The sequence below is a fragment of the Grus americana genome, chromosome 3, assembly GCF_028858705.1.
Source record: "Grus americana isolate bGruAme1 chromosome 3, bGruAme1.mat, whole genome shotgun sequence".
Lineage (NCBI taxonomy): Eukaryota > Metazoa > Chordata > Aves > Gruiformes > Gruidae > Grus > Grus americana.
In genome coordinates, this window is record NC_072854.1 from 90439035 (window position 1) to 90459613 (window position 20579).

At 38.3% G+C, this 20579-nt stretch overlaps 1 protein-coding gene across 8 annotated transcripts in view; it reads left to right on the forward strand.

Moving 5' to 3' along the window:
- The window catches only part of BIRC6 (baculoviral IAP repeat containing 6), a 188518-nt gene that overhangs the window by 143113 nt on the left and 24826 nt on the right, over window positions 1-20579 (forward strand). Inside the window, exon 66 of one of the 8 annotated variants that reach the window (XM_054820688.1) lies at window positions 15211-15353. The exons of 6 other annotated variants lie outside the window; for them this stretch is intronic. In XM_054820688.1, coding sequence (XP_054676663.1) covers window positions 15211-15236 — 26 coding nt within the window. In that variant the 3' untranslated portion in view covers window positions 15237-15353. Of the gene's footprint in view, window positions 1-164; window positions 249-15210; window positions 15354-20579 lie in introns of those variants that run through there. One more of the 8 variants, XM_054820689.1, reaches the window with a different exon arrangement.

Genomic DNA, 20579 nt, shown 5'->3' on the forward strand with positions numbered 1-20579 from the left:
ACTGTGTGCTATGCAATTGATGTTCAAAAATGTCATCAAAGTGTAGTGTAGATGTACACAAAAACAATAACAAATAAATTGAGCACAGTTCCAATAATCCCAAGCAATGCTAAAATAGATTCTTCTTTTTCCTCTTTCTCCTCTTGCCTTTTTACATCTTCCAGTGTTGTGATGGCAGAGGTCCCCATTTTTCCTGCAAATACCTTCACCAGTATTCTGGCAGCTAGCTAGAAGAAAGAAAGCAAATGGTAAATCTGGTCCGACAAACATGCAAGCTTTGATCTTTTTAAAAACAATTCTGTACTTCTTTACACAATATTTCTTAATGCTGTTTATTGAGTTGTATTCATCTTTTGTTTTCTTTTTGTATGAACATGTCCATGTGAAAAATAATTGTTCTGTAGATACAGATTTGATAGGAGGAGTGAAAAATAGCTTGATGCTTCAAGCCAATTAATATGCTTTATTATAAAAGAAATGTAAAATTTGTCTTTAGTCAGCTAATTTGTTTCCTTGTGAAACATCAAATTGATGAAAGCAGGTATGTGGGCATTGTCAAATGCCTGGGGAGATTATGTGAATTTTCAGCTGTTGTTAAATATTTAACTGTCACAGTACAAAACCAGTCAAATATTCACGTCTACTGTTTTCAAACATGGAAAATATGCCTCCTTAATACAGTATCACAGTCTTTTTTGACCAGTGAGCCCTAAGTAGGCAATTGCAGGTGAGATCTTATCATTTACTTGTTTAATAGATCAGCTTTTGGACATCCATGCAATAGTAAACATTTAACAGAAAATGTCTGTCTCTTCAAATATAAAGATTGCTGTTATTATTATATATGGTTATTATTGCAGTATGCCAAAGGACAGTAGTACTTTTATAGCAACAAAATTACATGCAATGTAAGGATTTGAGATAGGTATTTACAGATGCGTATGTGATTTATTACCTTTTTTGTTGCAAAAGTGAGGTTGACAGGTCGTCTCTATTACTTAGCTGCTCTTGTGCTCTTAATTTACAGTCAAATATCCTCTAGAAACGTATTCCCTGTAAAATTATGTTCATTGGTGGCTGAGATGTTGGTATTATATGTAATCTGCTATACTGTTTTAGCCTTTATTGATAAATTTCTAACCTTAAACCAAAATTTGGTTGGGATTTCTACTAGTTCAGATAACCTCAATTTACTGAAGATTTGCAATCACATTTTATAGTGCAATAGCATTTCTCTCTCCTGGCTAACATCTTTAATCATTGGAGATAAACATATTTCTGCTGTGAATCTAATTAAAGCCATCAGCTCAGAGCATATCTCACAGAAACGTAAAAAAAAAAAAGATGTTTCTTACCCTACATTGCATCAGGAATAAAATGTCATCAGACATGCTTCTTACTCGTCGATTCAGTGGCAAACCAGGCTTTTATCTTCATGAAGGGGCTGCTCTCCTCTCAGACAGACCAGATAGGAGCATGAACAGTTCCTTGATGAAGAAGTTTATCGGTGAGGATAATAATGTTACAGAATCTTCCAAATGACTGGCCTTCTTTCTCAGTAATCCACTAAAGCAAGTGTAGTCGAAAACCAGTAAAACCCTTTCTGGTAATGATCCTCACTGTTGACTAATTCTCATTAAAATTGAGGATTTTTTTCCTTAGATGATGCAGAGCAATGAAATGCATGCTGTTCGGTTTTGTCTTTAAAAAAAAAAAAAAAAAAAAGAAAAAAAACCAAAAACACCCCAAAAAACAATGAACAGCTCCTGGTTTTATTCAATTATACTTAGTTATTTATTAAGACTTCAGAAAAACCCAGCCTTTGATTTACTCTTTGTGGCAGCCGTCTGAAGAGGCTTTCTCACGTTGACATGCTGTAATTCCAAATGCAGCGACCTACGTGCAGTCACACTATGTAATTTTAGTCCAGCCTGAAAAAGGATGAGAAGAAGTCTGCTTTACTGGCAGTAGTGTGAACGCTGTCACACACCTGCATTCAGAGCCTCTGGAAAGAATTCCAAGGTATTCTTCGGAGCATTGCATAACTTAGCCAGGCAAATCTGAAGAGAGGAATGACAGTGGCTTTAGTTGCACCCTGTGGTGAGCTGTGACATTGATTAAACATGCACTTGGCACTTGCTGAATAAAGAAGGAGCTACGAGCCACCCTTGCAGACAGTGAGTTGCATAACAATGTGCCATGGCTCTGCTGTTTCATTGTCAGGCCCGGCACATTTTAATCCTGTACCAACAGAGAAAGTGTGCGGTGTAAAGAGGAGTAGAGTTAACTGTACTTCGGGGGTTTTCTGAGGAAGTGCTGCATGACAAATGGTGACATTAAGGCATTCAAGCTGAAACAGTGTTTCTGCCTTTTGTCTTTTTATGCTTTGTTTGACAGGCAATTGTTTCTATGGGAAATACTACTAACGCTTTTCCTCTTTTTATTCGCCACCCAAAGAATGCAAGTTAGTGTGTAATTAATGAAGATACAGACTTAAAGAAAAATATTCCTGTTCTGATTTCATAAGAAGCAGTAACTCAATTTTTTCCTAGGTAAATCAGAGAGGTATTTTTTGCCTGCCCTATTGGAAAGGGGAGGGAGCTCTGCAAAGTCGTCTTCCCAATCTCTTCAGATAAAAACCCACAATTTTAATAACCTCTGCAAGTAGCTGTCTTTCAAATAATTTTATTCAGTCACTGTGATCTATGAAGGCTACCAATGCAATGTGTTTTCATTTTCATAGCTTCTTGATATGAAGGCAACTATATTTTACATATATTGTAAAACTTATTTTAAAAAAAATACTTGCAATATCAAGCAATTCAGGATTCGAAAGTACAAAAAGCTTATGCATATGAAAAATCAAATCATAATTGATTACATTGAATTCAAGCAGTAGGAATGTAATGGGAAATCTTGATCACTTTCCAGAACAGCGTATTTTAGAAATTACAAGGCATTGTTTGAAATTCAGTTTTCAATAAACTCTTTTGTGAGAAAGCAGAAGAGGGTAAAATCGTTGCTTTAAATACTTCCATTTTCAAATTAATTTACTTGCACATTCTTTCTTTTTTTCATTATTTTTCTAAAGTGTCTAAGTATATTTGCTAGTTTCTTAGGAATGGACAAAACTGCATATTTTGCATGTGCATTATTTTAATGGTAAATACTACGTTTGCAGTACCATGAGTTGTATGGTACTTGTGCATGATTTAACCCTTACCCTGAAAGTAATGTTGCCTCAGTGAAATTGTTTGACTCTACAAGAATTAAGTAATTAGGTTAAATCTCTCCAGCATAGCTTCCTTAAAATATATTCTAATATGTGTATATGGTCTTTCCTTTTAAGCTCTTCCCTTATTCTGAAAAGGCTGCTGCAACTTTAGTTGTTTCTGGAATTGTTTTCTGCCTATGTATTTTGAACGTATTTCTGTATTCATTTAGATCCATTCAGAGATACAAAGATGGGGAAATTTTCACCTGTATATTCTGACGTTTCACATGGCTGAGAGCACCTAGTCATAACTGAGTTTTCAAGCCATTGTACTGTATTAACCCTCACATGTTAAAAGTCAAACCCTTTCCTTTGTGAAAGGGGGGAAACTGTGCAACGTGCATCTTGTATTTAAAGATTAATGATGTATTTGGAGGGTAGGAATCTTGTCACCTTGTCAACACAACCAGGTATAAAGCTTCAAGGTCAACAGAAGAATTTCTTACAATATTATCAAGTATAAATAGTGACAATAAAGTAAATTCAGCAGCTCCATTGCAAATAACTAGCTGATTAAGATGTATCCACAGAGAGCAACAAAAGATTCCCAAAATATTTCTTGGCCTGGTTATTGCCATGTTTGAGGTCTCATAGTGGTCTGTCGTTTTCAGAGTTGTGATCCAACTGCCACTTCAGTGGCTAAGGTGAGCCCAGGGAAATAAATCTCTCTGGGCTCTCTCTGCACGCAGTCGAGGGGGAACAACACCACCTGCACACCGTGATTCAGATCCAGTGTTTGCCGTGGACATCAGTTTGATGGTATTTCTCCCCTCCCATCCTTCCATTGTATTGATGCGTGTGTCTGTGCAGACATGCCATGAACTGGTTTGGAAAACAGACCCAGCCAACAATCAATCTCTAGCACAGCACAGTAAGAGGGATGGGTCAGTAGCTGCTTAAGCTGCCAGTGCTGGCAAAGAGTTGCTATTTGGGAAGAAGAAAAGAAAGATTGTCAGGCTTAACATTTCTCAATTATAGGAAACTTGAGGAATTCATCCATGCTGGGTGAAAGCTGGGATTTGCAAATAACTTCCTTATAGCTACGGTACATCTTCAGTACGAAGAGGAAATGTCATGCGAGATTTCTCGCGTTTCTCACGAGTCAAGTGAGTAATATAGGTTGATTTGAAAAGACCATGATTTATCCATAATATTTGATTATATTTGGAAAGATGGGAAGATATTTTACATCTTGTGTAAAATAAGATTAGAGTATGGGAGTGCATTTTATACAAGTCAGTAATAAACCCACCTGTTTTGGGGTGAACATTACATGATTACATAGTATTTAGGTTTGGACATTGATATCCAAAAATGTCCTAAATTTAAGTCTGTTACTTCCATCTAGGCAGAGCTTTCAAGCACTTAGTAAGACTTTGGCAACTCCTTGGTAACTGATTTATGTAGCATCCCAAGAGCATAACAAATTCTGTTGATTAGAGGTCATTCTGTTCATTACCGGTGATGTTTGAGCATTTGTATTGCATGGGAATAGACCTTAGGCAATACAAATGTATGTCATATTTTAAAGTTATTCATACTTCAAGTGGAAGTTGCCAGGCTATCTTGTAAAAACACAGTGGTATAAATTCAATGATTAACAGTCTTGATCCTTAGGTGATCATTATGCTGCTATACACTACTGCTATGAGTAATGTGGTACACCCATAATGTCACATTTACAAAAGGAAAAAGTACTCTTAACCAAAGTGTAAGTTTTCTTTTCCCTCATGTATTTTTTTATGGACTTATATAATTTTGATTTTCATGTACTCTAAGATTTATTCTATATGCTATATTTTTTCATTCAAATAGCATGTGTTGAGTCAGATGCTGTTTGCCCTTATAGAGAGCAAATGCTCTGAAGAAGATGGCAAGTTAAAGCAGAATGTAAAGGAAGATTTGAAGGAGAAAATGGAAAGAAAAATGTAAGAGCTGTCTAGACTTAAAAATCTGTTTAGATAGAAATGCTGTAATGAAATCCAAAAGATCATACATCAGTTGTCCATGAAAACTGTTTTCCCTTGTAGTTACTCTGCATTTTCCCTAAGATGCAGGCAACTCCTTGAAATGTAGTAGCACGTGCATCCTGTAGGTGATGCATTCTAGTTTTCTTCTCTGACAACCTTCATGAACTTCTCTTTATGAGATTTGACACTTCAGTTAAATTGCAGAACAGTAGCGCAAAGCTGTGTCTGTTGGGAAATGCAGTAGTATGCACAAATTAAGATGAAAAGGTTTACATAGAATAAGCGAGAGGTGGATATCCGTGCTCCTTCCTTCTTCCTTATTTTTTTCCTTTTTTTTTTCTTCCTCCTCCCCCCCCCCCCCATCTCTCCTGAGAAGTAAACACGGCTACTGTTTTCTATGTGGGAGCTAATAGCCTATTTTTTATGATATAGATTGATTATGTGGTGCCCTTGAGTCAGCAGTGATGAGCATGGCCAGTTTGAGCCAGGTTTCAAAGTATTTTTTTACTACTCTTGAAAAAAGAGGAAGAACTCAGATCCTTTATTTGTAGCAACATAAGTTACTCTTAGATATCTTACTATTCACACCTCTTTCATGTGTTTCATCTCAGCATTGACTGGATTTTGACACTTGACCTATGTGTCTACATCTTGTTTTCCTTCTGACTGAGGAACTTCAGTGCCTTTTGGCTATTGTCTGGGGTGTTTTCCTGATTTTGTAACTTAGTTACTGACACAGAATATCCTTGGAAACATTCAGCATTTTCTCATAACTTAACTACAGAAGTTCCTCTGGTTTGTTCCCACCTGTCAGTCTTCACTTAGCAGAAATTTACTTGTTCCAGTCTCTCTCACTTGCTTTAAAACAGTTCTGTTAAGAAATCAATTCAACGGACACAGAGTAGTACTTGTTCTTCTACCACCCCCCTTTCGACACCAACTTCACTTAACACCAGTCAAGCTCAACCACTACTTTATTGTCTGTGAATACAGTCAGAATGCACGCCGGTATTTTATCAAGAAAAGTGGTAAGTTTGACAGTTGAGTAATGGTTTAGGAAAAACTGAGCCAATCTGCCTTTGGAGGGTGTCAAGTGGCATGTCACATATTGGTTTTGAGGGAACTATTTTAATCACTCTCTTGATGAAATGAAGCCACTCAGAAGTTGGTGACTGATGAATGTTCCTGAGTTAGAGCTGAGGGTTTCAGCCCCAAATATGTGTAGTGACCTGGATGTGGTGGAAGGGAATGATGGAAAAAAGGCAAGAGGCTTTTTTCTCTATTTCAGTCTCTAGGCTCACATGGGACATCAAGTAATCTTCATTTTTCTCTTCTTCACTGGTGTCAAAAAGCATCTCTTTTATGGGTACGGTACCTTTAAAAAGTTATTAGTAACTTTTAAAATGCTTCAGTCATGATTCAGTGCTGTTCTCTGCAGCTCAAAAGGTTTTGGTCAAAGACAGCAGGTGTCTGGAACTATTTCTTCACACAGGTTTGAGTGTAGATTGCATGCTTCTGGAGGAGTATTAGGGCTTTCAAATATCAAGTTTCTGAGTTGTCATGTTCATAAATTTTGTTGTGTTAGAGGAGTCCATGAAGTGGATGTTGGCTCGTTACTGGGCAAGTAAAGGGATGCAGAGTAGTGAGAACTAATCCTAGTCCAGGAGCATGGCTCTCAGAACAGCACTAAAACAAGTTCCTCTTTCTCCAAAGCCCTTAAAGCACCTTACCTTGTGAGAAAGAACAAATCTAGTCCATGTGAGTTTCCAGATGACTGATCTTAAAAAAACAAACCAAACAAACCTAGAAGATACCATTATCCCAGCACCTTTTGCCACATTTCTTTCCTCTGATTTGTCATCTTTAGTTGGAAATAGTTTTGGAATAAGAGGATGAAATTATTATCTCATGAAATCTCTTATTTTCTATTGCAAAAGAGTATTAATACATACTTATTGGATTTTCAAAACATTTAAAGTAGCAGACTATTACCTAGTAGTGCTTTTGGAGTAGAACTTTAGTAATAGAATTTTTTTAAATGTCAAAACCAATTATCCATTGGGTTAATAATAGAAAAGATTTATGAAAGACCAAATTGTAAATGTGTTCTTCTAGTTCTACTGTGTTGCAGAAACGTGTTGTAATTTATACGGAGTAGTTATGAAGTATGTATGGAAACATCATGGCATTGAGATCTTTGAGAATCAAAAACCTAGTTGTTATGAGGAACAAAGCAGCTTAGATTTGGGCTGCAATTGGATACTGGATTGCATGACAGATAAAGCGCTTAGTCCTTTAAAGACAGAAGTTCACATACTTCAAAGAGCTAATGGAAATATTTTCTTCAACAAATCATTACTTAGCAAAGATCACTGAGAGACTGTAACTTCTGCTTCAATTTTTATCTGTTTCTGTACTGCATGTTGTTTTATATGGCTTTTAAACATAAATCCATTAACTGGAGAGCTCTTCATTGATTTACACAGCTGGTGGTGGATTTTGCAGCTGCATGTACAGAGCATGCTTCTGACTAGCTTGCAACCTCTGGCCCCCCTCACTTGATCACACTGAATTAAAGTGCATGGTAGATTTTCCAGAAGGAAGGGGAGTTTTGTGGGAAGGATAGCCAAGAAATTATCAGGTGAGAAATAGGAGGGATAAAGGCTAGATTTCAATGGGTCTTCTCGCATCTCACCTTGTTCTTGCTTCTCCTCCTCACCCACATATTCTTTGTCCTGATGATAAGTAATACAGAGTACTTTTCAGAAAAACAGTACTCTGGAATCAAGAGTGGAGTGGGGTTTTTTGTCTATTGGTTTTTATCAGCACTAAATCACAGAAATTTTTCCAAATGATGGAACCACTGAAGGTGCTTTACAGGGCAATCCTGAAAGCATTACTAAACAAGGTTTCTTTCTCATCTGGAGACCCCTGTGAAGTTCTGGACCTCTCTGGTTACAGGATAGTATGACTGTCTTGAAAGTGTGAACAACAGACTGCTTATGTATCTGTATCTGCCTGCCAAGGACCTGTGATTTTTTCCACTATTCCCCTTTGGATCCACTTAGACATCACTCTTCTGGTACGAACATGAGAGATATTTTTTTTGAGAGCCCTTACCTTGATGCTTTGCACTCCACTGTGTAGTGTGTTTTATGTAAAAGGAAACTAAACTGTGGTGTTTGCCTTCCTGCCTCCCACAGATGAATTATCTTTTTTAATAAGCTTTCAGGAGCAATGCAGTTAGATGCTGATCCTTGATACAAAGATGTATAGAAGCTAACAAATCATACATGAGATGCAGCTGGTGTGCATTTCACTCCTGAAGTTAGTTTCCGTATGTTTATTTTGAATTACTCACTTAAGAAATAAAAGGTGTTGTCTTCAAAAGTGTTTGGGTTTGGCCATAAGGGTTCCCTGAAATTCTCTCTGCCAATAGACTGTCACCATCTTGACAGCTGTTTAATTTACAGAAAACAGTACAGGTGACTGACGTGACTGTTCAAGGTACAAGGCAGTAAAGCTTCTGCCTTGTTTAAAGTGGAGGGAGCCTATCCTTAAGCTTGCCTGGTCCATTTATCTCATTGCTACGGCCCATGAGAGTTTCATCCAGGAGTTCCTTTTTTCCCTTTGTTAATTGGAAGCCAACACTGGTAGCTATATACCTGCTTGTAGGACAAGATCAGGAGTCTGTTATTACTAGACCAGTTTTCCCTCTGTGGGTAATTGGTAAAGACATTTGGCAGGGCCTTTAAAATTTGAGATGCCATATTGCATCTTTCAAAATTTCCATGGTAAATATTACTGGGCCTCCATTTTTTCTTATTTTACTTCAGTCAGTACATCTCAAGTGGTTTCATTTAAACTTGGTAATCATGCTTGGGAATATGAGTGCTGGGTGTCTGGAATAGATTGCTGTGCAGCGCCACATGCTACGGACAGTCACAGATTTTACTGGAGGCATTAAGAATTGTTTTTAAAATGATTCCTCTCATTACCAACAGACACAGTCCTTTTTGGAAAGAGAATATGACACCATACTAGATGTCCTATGGTTCCATATTCTATCACAGAAATGTACGATTTGCTTCTTTCCATCTTTTGTTTGTTTGTTTTTAACTCTCATGCCTTCCTCATCCTTGTTGCTGAAGATACAGTAACCACTTTTGGGGAACAAATATTTTATTGGTACACCCAAGAAACTCCTGAAAGGACTGTAAGTAATGCATTTTCGATTTTTTTTTCTTTTTCCATATTAGTGGCTTTGTCAGTTAGTGGCAGCATAATTGGATAAGCTGCTAAAAATTTCTTGATGAAACAAACTAGCAATCCCTTTCTATTCATGCTCAGAGCAGATTGCCAGGGTTAGTTCTAGACATTTTTACTTTGCTGTTCCTAAGAGTGAGCCACTGTACTATCAAGGAAGAGTTTTGTCAGCTGAGATGTGTAGCTCGGCAGGCATTTGAAGAGGAACTTAATGGCACATTGAGGTGAGGGCCAGCTTTTGTCTTCAGCAGTTGAAAGTCTCATTTATTTGGCCAAATGATAGATCTTCATTATTCCAGGCACTCACTTGTCTCTTACTGCTTTTGTGTTCTTGTTTTCTCTCCTGTTTTTGAAAATAAAATATTGTAAATGTATCTGGCATTTCCCATACTCTTATGCAGACACTTCCCATTCATAGCATTTCCTTCCTTACTATTCTCTGAGTGTGTTTGTAGTACTGAGTACAAGTCAAAGGAAACATCTCTGTGGCGGAAGGAATTAGTCTAGAAAAAGAGTTCATCTATGGTAAGTTATTCCAACACACAAACTCTAGCTTTTTTAATATTATTTGTATCTTCTTGTCATCTCTAGAGGACAACTTCAAGATAGTACTGCTCATTAACAAAAGAATATTTTCTTTCTTTTGAGTTAGTTTTTATTGTTATACTGTAACATAATGGAGTATCATCCATTTTAATAAGTGATGCAGGAACTTGCATGAGGTTGCACAGAAGGTGCAAATTCTCCTGTTCCACAAGTCTGGGGCACAGAGATGATTCTCCCCATCATATGTGGTGCTCAGTTAAACTGGTTGATAAATTTACCACATAGCTATTTGCACTCGAAGGCACTTTCAATATGCAGTGAGTGCAAGGAGTCACCTTTCACTTAACTTAGACTCAGGGAGGCTATTAGGTTTAAATTTTTTTCCTCAGCCTGCACTTGGTGTGTTTACCACAAGTTCATCTTGGTATTTAAACAACCAACTATTCTCTAGAAAATATGCTGAAGTGATAAAGGTTCTAGCTTGGATATGTACAGGGGCTCTGCCATCTTGGCCAAGTGAAATAATTAGATATTTGAGGCAGAACGATATTCCTAAGTAGTCTCCTTTCTGTTCTATGAGGACATTGTCTTGTAAGTGTGCTCACACATATGGAAAGTTTGCCATAAAGCACAGGAACTGCATGTCCTTTCATTCCAGTAACAACATTGGTATCCTTTGCTGACAGTTAGAACAGAAGATCCAAGTCTTGGCCTTTTTCCATCTGCTGAAGTAATGGTTTAAAAACACCCCACAACTTCATTATCTAATTTTGAATTTCCACATCAATTTCTGCAGCATGTGCAATGAAATGGCAGGTTTCCATCTTATTTTCAATTCCCATCTTATTCGAAAATACTAGTGACTGTTTTATGGGCTGGAAGAGGTAATGCTCAGACTGAGGACCATTTCAAGGTGGCTGCTCACCCACTCCTCTGCCAAAAATAGTGAAATCACTATTCCCTCCTTCAGTGCAGGGATGATGAAAGCCAGATTAACTTCCTTTAAAAATCCTGCTTCATGTTCTTAGAGTAGCAATACCTTTCCTTTCATCTCTGTGGAGTGCCTGTACTTGAGACACTTAACATGAGGTGGTAGGCAAGCTTGCATCTGATTTGTTTTGGGTTTATTTTTACTTATTCAAGAAAGGTTTTGTCTGCAGAATATGTATGTCTTGTATTTTTTCTCTACAGAAAATATTTTTCTTGGCTAAGTGGAAGATGAATTTGACACTTCTAGCTTACCTTTAATATTAGATTTATTTCATTACATCTATCTCAAACAGAAACTATTGGTCCTTTTTATCTTACTAAATGACATAGTAAAGAGTTGTATAAATAATGAAATTTTTTTTCATCCCCTGAACAGACAAAAAACTTTATTCTCCTGCAGTATCTGAATGCCTTCTTTGATATATATCTTTCTTTGTATCTTTTTTTAAATCTTTCTTTTATCTATGCCTTTCTTTATATCATTATGTATTTATTGGATAATATAGAGCAATCCTGTAGCTTTACATTGATGCTTCCTTACACTTGTTTGGATACAAACATGATTTGGTCATAGTTTTATGCTTTAATTGTGTTTCTTCATATTTTCTTGGTTTAAAAGAACTGATGTTCGGTACAAGCCAGTGATCCTTCAGAGCAGAGATTCTTAAAAGTTGCAGTGGGGTTGAATCCCGTGGCAGTATGAACTTCCTCTGCAGTATTCTGCTCACATCCTTTCTACACTGATACCTACTGGGCCATTTTTTTCAAACAAACAAACCCAATGAATATAGAATTTTGCATTTTTAGTTTTCATTAATTATTCTTACTTGATGATGTATTCCCCACCCCCCATGCTAGGTGGCTCTGTAGCATCCAAGAAGCATCCCTGCATTACCTGAGCACCTTTTCAAGATTATTTGGAGCACTATTTAATAGCAGAAGGTGATCTCTCTAATGGATTCCATTATCTGGGACATGGAGATCTCCAAAACTGGGGACCACACATGGTTTTAGTAGTCACTTTAAAAGCTCAGTTTGTTTTTTGTCTTTTATATCATTTGGGTTTGTTTTTCTTGTCCTTGCAAAATACAGGAAATTGTGTCTGTTTACTCAACTGTACACACTAGCCTAATGAAATAATGCCTCATGCTTATTCTGGCAAAGTTTTTTTTCTGGATTCATGGATCCATTTCTGACAAGTTTTAAAGTGTTGTTTGACTTCGCTTCTAAACAAAATTTTCCTGCAAATACTTAACTTCACCAAAATCAAATATTGTTTAAAAATAAGCAAACCAGAAATAGTTAAGAGCAATAGTCTGCTCCCTTGAGCCACATTGCTACACTAATTCCAGGTAATTTGAGCAATGCATTTTGCCCCTATAATTGAACACAATTTTCCTTTTATATTGCAGTTAAACTGTTATTTTTGTCCAGGTTTCCTAGAAGACACTTATAAGACAAGCAATGCCCAACAGACCAAGGTTGTTAGCCCATTACTTTATCACCAATAGTGGGCAATTACAGATGCCAACGGGAGAATATAGGGATGGGGCTGATATACAAATGCTGCCCGGGTATTGCTAGTATGTGGCCAAGGGTATTGTCTCATTTATTACCCTTGATGGTCTGTTCTTACATGAACAACTATAGGCTGGGTGAGGAATGGATTGAAAGCAGCCCTGAGGAGAAGGACTTGGGGGTACTGATTGATGAGAAGCTCAACATGAGCCAGCAGTGTGCGCTTGCAGCCCAGAAAGCCAACCGTGTCCTGGGCTGCATCAAAAGAAGTGTGACGAGCAGGTGGAGGGAGGTGATCCTGCCCCTCTACTCCGCTCTGGTGAGACCCCACCTGGAGTACTGCGTCCAGCTCTGGGGGCCCCAGTACAGGAGAGACATGGAGCTGTTGGAGAGAGTCCAGAGGAGGGCCACGGAGATGATCAGAGGGCTGGAGCACCTCTCCTATGAGGACAGGCTGAGACAGTTGGGGTTGTTCAGCCTGGAGAAGAGAAGGCTCCGGGGAGATCTAATTGCAGCTTACCAGTACCAGAAGGGGCCTACAGGAAAGATGGTGAGGGACTGTTTATGAGGGAGTGTAGTGACAGGACAAGGGGTAATGGGTTTAAGCTGAAGGAAGGTCGATTTAGATTAGATGTTAGAAAGAAATTCTTTACTGTTAGAGTGGTGAGGCACTGGAACAGGTTGCCCAGAGAGGTTGTGGATGCCCCATCCCTGGAAGTGTTTAAGACCAGGTTGGATGAGGCTTTGGGCAATGTGGTCTGGTTGAGGGTGTCCCTGCCCACAGCAGGGGGGTTGGAACTAGATGGTCTTTAAGGTCCCTTCCAACCCAAACCATTCTATGATTCTATGAATTTACCCAACTACTTTTGAACCTGTAACAATATTTACTGCCCCAGCATTTAGTGCTAAGCTTTTCCAAAGCTTAACGGTGATGTGTTGTGTAGTGTATGTTCCTTTACAAGTGGCCCTAGCGATCAGTCCAATTCTATTCACTTTTTTTACCATTCATAATTACAAAAAAACCCTTTTTAATACCCTTCATTAGTCACTGAGGCTGCAAAGTCTTAGTTTATTTAACTTTAGATAGTACAGCAGCTCATTCTGTACCTTGAGTTGTTTAGTTGCGTTTCTCTCGTTCCTTTTCCAGTTCTGTCCTGTCTCTTTGAGTGGGAAAAATGGACATGGTGTTGAAGTGGTACTAATGTTTGAATGTGGTTTCATTAAGTAATTTCTAATTTGTCTTCACCTTTTCTAATATTTGATCTGATTTTTCTTTTTCTGACTGCTAATCGGCAGTGTTGACATCAGAAGAGCAAAATGTTGAGGCTGTATCTGAACAATAATAATAATCAACTTTGAGCCTGACACTGCACACATCAAATTCAGAGGCCCACCCTTCTTACATTGTTTTAGTGCTCTGACACAGGATTTGTAACTCATGACCTGTAAGGGGGCTTAAGCCCTCCTGCTGCTGCTTCATTATGCAAGGGGACTAGTCTTTGCTGATGCCATTTTTTCTGATACTCAAAATGGTACTGTAAAAATGCTTGTGTTATTCCTAAAAAGAAAAGTGAAGAAAAAGACAAGCTAATTAAATTATTACAAGATGGCAATATTTAGAAAGCTTTTGTTTTATTTTTACCTGAGGGCTAATGTTTTCTTAAAGAGATCTGATTTTGAAATACTCTGTAGGCAGTCTTTTTTTCTACCAAAATGGAACAGAACACAGGGTGTTAATTAGGCCTATTATAAAAGAGGCTTGCCCTGGGTTGATTCTGAAACAGAAAATCAAGAGGCAGCAGAGCATGACGTATTTGGAACTGACACTATTGCCTGCAGCGTGGACTGCATTCATAGATCATATGTTTGCAAAGATGCAGTAAAGGGGGGCTGAGGCACTGAGGAACTACTCTGGTTTTAAAATATTTAGCAAAGGGACATGTGGCCCTATTGGAAAGACAGCGTGTCTCACTCATGCTTGGCAGTATCTGTGGCCACAAGACTCTGTCTGAAGGTTTTAATTGAAGATACAAAATGAGTGTTTGCTTTGTGTGGCTTTTTTGAGCAGCCGTGTTTGTAGCTACTGAGAGTCTTTAATATGATAATGAGATCCTGAAGTCTTTAATTTAATCATGGCTATGGGTTTTAGGTTTGTGAATAACATACTGAGGCATCAGAAATACGTCCTCAGTAATTACTAAGTGTGTTTTAGAAATGGTATAAAATTGACAGAACTTTAAGATCTACTTTTAAATTATTCAGAGTTAAAAAAGGTAAAATAAAATAGAAAAATGTAATGGCAGGTGTGTGTGGTACTGCAGTCATGATCTTAACATTGGACTTAAACTTTTTAGAAAGTAGCATGGCAATGAGAATGTCTTATTTTACTTTTAGCTTCTTAAATTGATGAGACCAATGTCCTTTAAAATTTGTTACTATAAAAGAAAAAATAGGTGTGTTGGAATACAAAGGTATTTTCTTGGGTTTTTTGCAGGGGAGGTTTGGAGACACTGTAGTAAATTTTGAGTATTCGTGCATGATGTGAATAGAACAGTTTTATAATATAGCTGCTCTACATACTGTCAGTGGTGTTCTTTCACGTTACTTATTAAATATATAACAAAATACAATCATTCATCTTTCCAGGAAGATACAGTCTCTCATTGAAATAGGAGAAAAATAGATCCAAAACAAAATAAGAAATGAGATTTGAAGGCGTCTCTTGGGTCAACTCTACCCCATGCAAGGAGGAGGCCTCTTGGAATGGAAGATGAGAGCGTAATTATAAAATCAGAATTCAACTTCATCTTTGATTATAGAGGTCAATTTGTTCATTTCAAGTTTTAACTTGTTTTTTCCCCTCTTCTGATCTGTTAAATGTAAGCCACGCTTGTGGCCATTTGCAAGAATTTTTTTTGTTGAAATTTACATTTCCTGGTTTTAGATAGGCATTCTCTCCAGAATGCCTTTTTATCCTCAGTTATTTCCTTTTAATTGTCCATTCATGACAATTCCTCTCATGTTTGCAGTTGCAGGTCAGTTTGAGAAAACAAAAGGGCTGTAATTTGGAAAGAATTTCCAGTGGTGCCTTCTGGAATGGCTGCCAGCACGCCCTTCTTTCCTTCAACAGAGGCAGAAAGTTGGTCATTGATATTGGTCAGAAATAAAAAAAAGAAAAAGTTACACATAAGAAAAAACAGTCAATATTTTACATCCAGCTTGTAGGTTCCTTTGGGGTGGTAAGAATTCTTAGTTTGGTCACAGTGCGAATCACAGTGTGAGGCGGCCTTCATATTAGATGCAGCTAAAGCAGAAATTTTCATCATTTTCCTACAAATTATTCTTGTCTTGGTTTCTTTAATCTGCTGTAAAGTGTGAAGATTTTTTTATATAGTGGATATGCTATATTAATAGTTTTGTTTATTTTAAAATAAATGCATATTCTTTGTGATGTGTTTTAAATATCCTTGCAATGGAAATAAGTTTCATAATCTTATTCATAGCCAGTTAAGTTGTACTGAGGATGTTAAATGAATTGCAAAAAAAATTTATTGCTGTTCAGTACTATCCATTTAATGGGCCATTAGGCCTGGCTATTCTTTGTTTGAGTATTGTGTAATATTAAAAGAAAGCAAAGGAGTATTGAGCCATTATCTTATTACAGACATATATATGCAATTTAAGGTGATACCTTGATCCTATGAAACTACCTGCCCTCATATGCTTTTTCATTATATTAAGGTTGTAATTGCATATGGGTAGTCTTAGGTCTTTGTAAGGAATAGATCTGTATTGGTGATGAATAAATAGATGTGTGGAAAGCAATTGAAGTGTTTTGAAATCACACACACAATTTTGAATGTTAATCAGTTGTTTTCCAGGAATAAGTAGGCTGTGTCTAGAAGTTTTCAAAAATGTGATCAGTGCCTTAATATCTCATGACCTTTAGGCATTTGTGAAAGACTGCACTTTTCAAAAGACAGGATGCTGAGCAATTTCTGAAAGTCAAGACTTCTTAAAATAACTTCAGTCAGACTCCTCTTTCCTCCACCACTCCCCCCAAATCAGACTGCTTGTAATTAGCATATAAGGGAGATCTGGTTTTATGGAATGTCTATTTTTTACCTATTTAGCCTTCAGTGTCTTTCTAAATTGCAAATATTGTGGCAAGAGGCTAACTGAATTGTAGTGATTTTAGTAAAACTTTACCTTTATTACCTAGAGGAATGGGAGGGAGGGATAAGACCTTATCCCACTAAACCATGAAATGTTTTCCAGATGTTTGCTATCCTTACCTATCTTAGTAAATGGCAGAGATTTCTGCATTTCGTAAATGCAACACAACAAATTTAGACCATCCAAAGGCGACACTTCCTTTGATTGTGAGAATATATGTGCATGCTGCCTGTTGTCCAGAAAGGCTACAGTGAACTTCCTTGCTAATTATTGGGCCCAACGCTGTTTACTATCTACATAACTGATCTGGATGATGGGATCAAGTACACCCTGATGAAGTTTGCAGACGATGCCAAACTGAGTGGGGAAGTAGACACTTTGAAAGGGAGAGCCACCCCGCAGGAAGACCTAGATAGGCTGGAAGAGTGGGCTGACAAGAACCTTATGAAGTTCAGCAAGGACAAAGGTCCTGCACCTGGGAAAACATAATCCAGGACTGCAGCACAGGCTGGGATCCACCTGGCTGGAGAGCAGCTCTGTGGAAAGGCACCTGGGGGTGCTGGTGGACAACAAGTTCAATATGAGTGAACAGTGTGCCGCAGCAGCAAAGGAAGGCAACAGGATGCTGGGTTGCATCAACGAGGTCATCACCAGCAGAAATAAAGAAGTCATTATCCCGCTCTACTACTGTGGCTTGTCAGGCCACACCTGGAATAGTGTGTTCAGTTTTGGTCCCTGCTATACAAACAAGGTGTGGACAGGCTGGAGAAGGGCCACCAGGATGATCAAAGGACTGGGAAGCCTGCCATATGAGGGAAGGCTGAGAGAATTGGGTTTGTTCAGCCTTGAGAAAAGAAGGCTTAGGGGTGATTTCATCACCAGATTCCTGTACTTAAAGGATGGCTACAAAGATGATGGAGACTCCCTTTTTGCAAGGAGTTGCATGGTAAAGATGAAGGGTACCAGGTGCAAGTTACTCCTGGGGAGTTTTTGATTAGACTTTAGCAGAAAAAACTTCACAATGGGAACAATCAGCCATTGGGATAATCTCCCCAGGGAAGTGGTGGATTCCCCAACATTGGACTCTGTTAAGATTTGGCTGAATGGGGTGCTGGGCCATCTTGTCCAGACGGTGCTTTTGTCTGGATGGAGCTTTTGCCAAGAAAGGTTGGACCAGGTGATCCTTGAGGTCCCTTCTAAGCTGGTATTCTATGAATTACCAAGGACAATAAGACATTGGCCTGTTTTTTGGACATGCTTGCTCATCCTTCTAGAACTCATAATTTTAATAAAACAAAGGTGGTAATAAAGGTGCTAATAAATCAGCTGTCTGTGGTAGTGCTGAGATTCCAACCTTCAAGAGCACTGCTGTCATCTCCTTGCCACCCACCCTGTGGTAGTGTTGCCCTGCTGCTCTCTGTCACCTCCCAGTCCCTTGCCCTCACCCTGGGCTGTCACAGCTGCCTCCCGGGCTGCTTTACAGGTCTCCTGCAGCTGGCTGCTCGCGCTCCAGGTTCAGCAGCAGTTTTTAGCTTGTGCTCTGCTTCGTGCTCCGCTGTTTGAACTGGCTAACTACTGGTATAGCCAAAGGGTGAGACCTTGACGTGTATTTACTGAATGCAAGTTAAGAAGCACATAGGAAGCTCACAGGGGAAGCAGACTGGGTCAGGCGGTACAAAAACTACGTTCCAGGCACTGGTTTTGGAGCCTTTTCTGAGACAACACTGTTGTTGCCAGGCGGCCCTGTCCTGCTGGCCCTGTTTAAGGCAGCAGGAAGCAGGATAAAACCTGAGTCCAAGTCCCTGCTCTGAGTCTAATAATAAAATAATATAATCTTTACCTCTCTTTTGATGTAAGTATGTGACATATAGTAGTCATTTGAAGAAATGCTCAGGAAATCTAGCAAAAGTTCAATTGGGCTCTCTTGGGCAGCAGTTCTGTTTGAGAGTCAACAAAGGGGAACTTCTGAACTGGTCCCTGGTACTGGGGCTTGAACCTTCCTCAGCAGTTCACTGCCCTGCAGAATCGGGGAGCACCAACAGCACTAAAATGGACAGATGTGAAAGACCCCACACTTTGTGTGTGCCTAACAGCCAGGATGGTCTGGGCATACTCAGTGTGGGAGTCTGAGAGCACCAAACTGAGCTGTTTGGAAAAGATACTTGTCATTATTTAAAAACGTTTTTGACTTTGGGATAACAGAAGATCCTGGATAATATATCCATCTGTCATTTTTACAAAGCCAAGATTTTTAATCTCCCATTTTCATTTTCTTAGGAATGCTGTGTATTTGCAATTTGCTGTGCTTATGCGTGTGCCCATATAAATCAAATGTTGTTAGTGCCACCTTATATAATTGAAGTACCCATACAAAAAAATTTTGAAATATTTAAGATGTGCTAATGCTATTCAAATTATAGCTCTTTGTCCAGAGATTCCTTTGCTTCTATTTGATGGAAATAGGATTTGTTAATTTGCAGGTTTATTTTTTATATTTTTATTAGAGGTTTTAGTATTTTAATTCAGTTCCTTTAAAGGACTTCATTACAGGATCTAAGTATTTTTTTTACAAAGCTGTATCATTTATATTTCTGAAATGCTCTCCCCAAATAGATAAATAATGATACATAAGACATCCATCATAAATTCCAACTGACTAAATATGCTGCAAACACTAAAAGTAGTAAAGATGGTGATGCAGTCTGAGTGGTACAACCTGAGCATTGAGGCTCTGGACTGCTGGACTTGCTAAGCCTGTGTCAGTCCAGAAAGATGCTGTTAGGACATCTGTAGATACAGCCGGCCACAGCAGGAGGAGATGGAAGTGTTAACAAATGGTACCTCTGGGCCAGGGGGTTATTTTACAGAGGAGTGTCTTGTAGTCCTAGTGACTTAAACATACTGTCTTAAAAATTGAGTGTTATCCAGTTTGGAACATCTAATTACATGTAAATATAGAGATTAAAAAAAAATGCTCAAGTTGTCTTAACCTATTTCAGGAAGCAGAGCTGTATCTGCAGAAAACATACACTGTAGTCAGGTTGGCATTCTCTTTCAATTGAAAGCAAAGTAGGCACAAGGAGTAGATGAACTGCCAAATAAAGGTAATAAACAGTAATTTGCCGGTTTTGAGTTCTTTAAGTTTTTCTGATACTTATCCAGTCTTGATAGACATTTTTAGTATTTAGATGGGAGCAGGGAATCCTGGCATTTTGGGCAAACACACTTGCATGGGTCATAATCCTTAGTAAGTATAATAAAGGCCTTGGACAAAAATAGTGTAAGACACATAATGGTATCAAGAAATTGAGTTTAGAAGACTGTAGCATTAAGGTAAAAGAAATTGGTAGTTGTTCCCTAAAAGATTGTTTAAATTGAAACCAAGTGAATGCATTTGATTTGTTTCACATGGGAACAATTGCAAAGCAGTGCAAGTGAGTCAAATCTGCTAAACCCAGAAATTCTCTCCTGTCTTTCTGGAAAACATTCCCATTTTAAAGTTATGTCAGTTCAGTTTCCCTCATGGAAGTAATTTTGAATTTAACTATCCATTTAGCAAAGAAGAGGGCAAGCAGGCATTGAAGAATTTGAAATTATATATTCTGGCCTCATGAAAATTTCATGGTTAAAATAAATAAATAAAAGCTTTCCAGAAGTGAAATGCTGTGGTTATCTAAGAGGTCATATCTCTCCTGCACTCACTATCTTCATAATAAACAGCTATTGATTAAATTGAGGAGCCGCTTGATCTGTAGCACTACAGGTGGGAGGTGGTGTCTGTGGGGTTTTATGGTCTCTGTTTCTTCCTTTCTTTTGCTCTGCTCTCCCCCCACACCCCT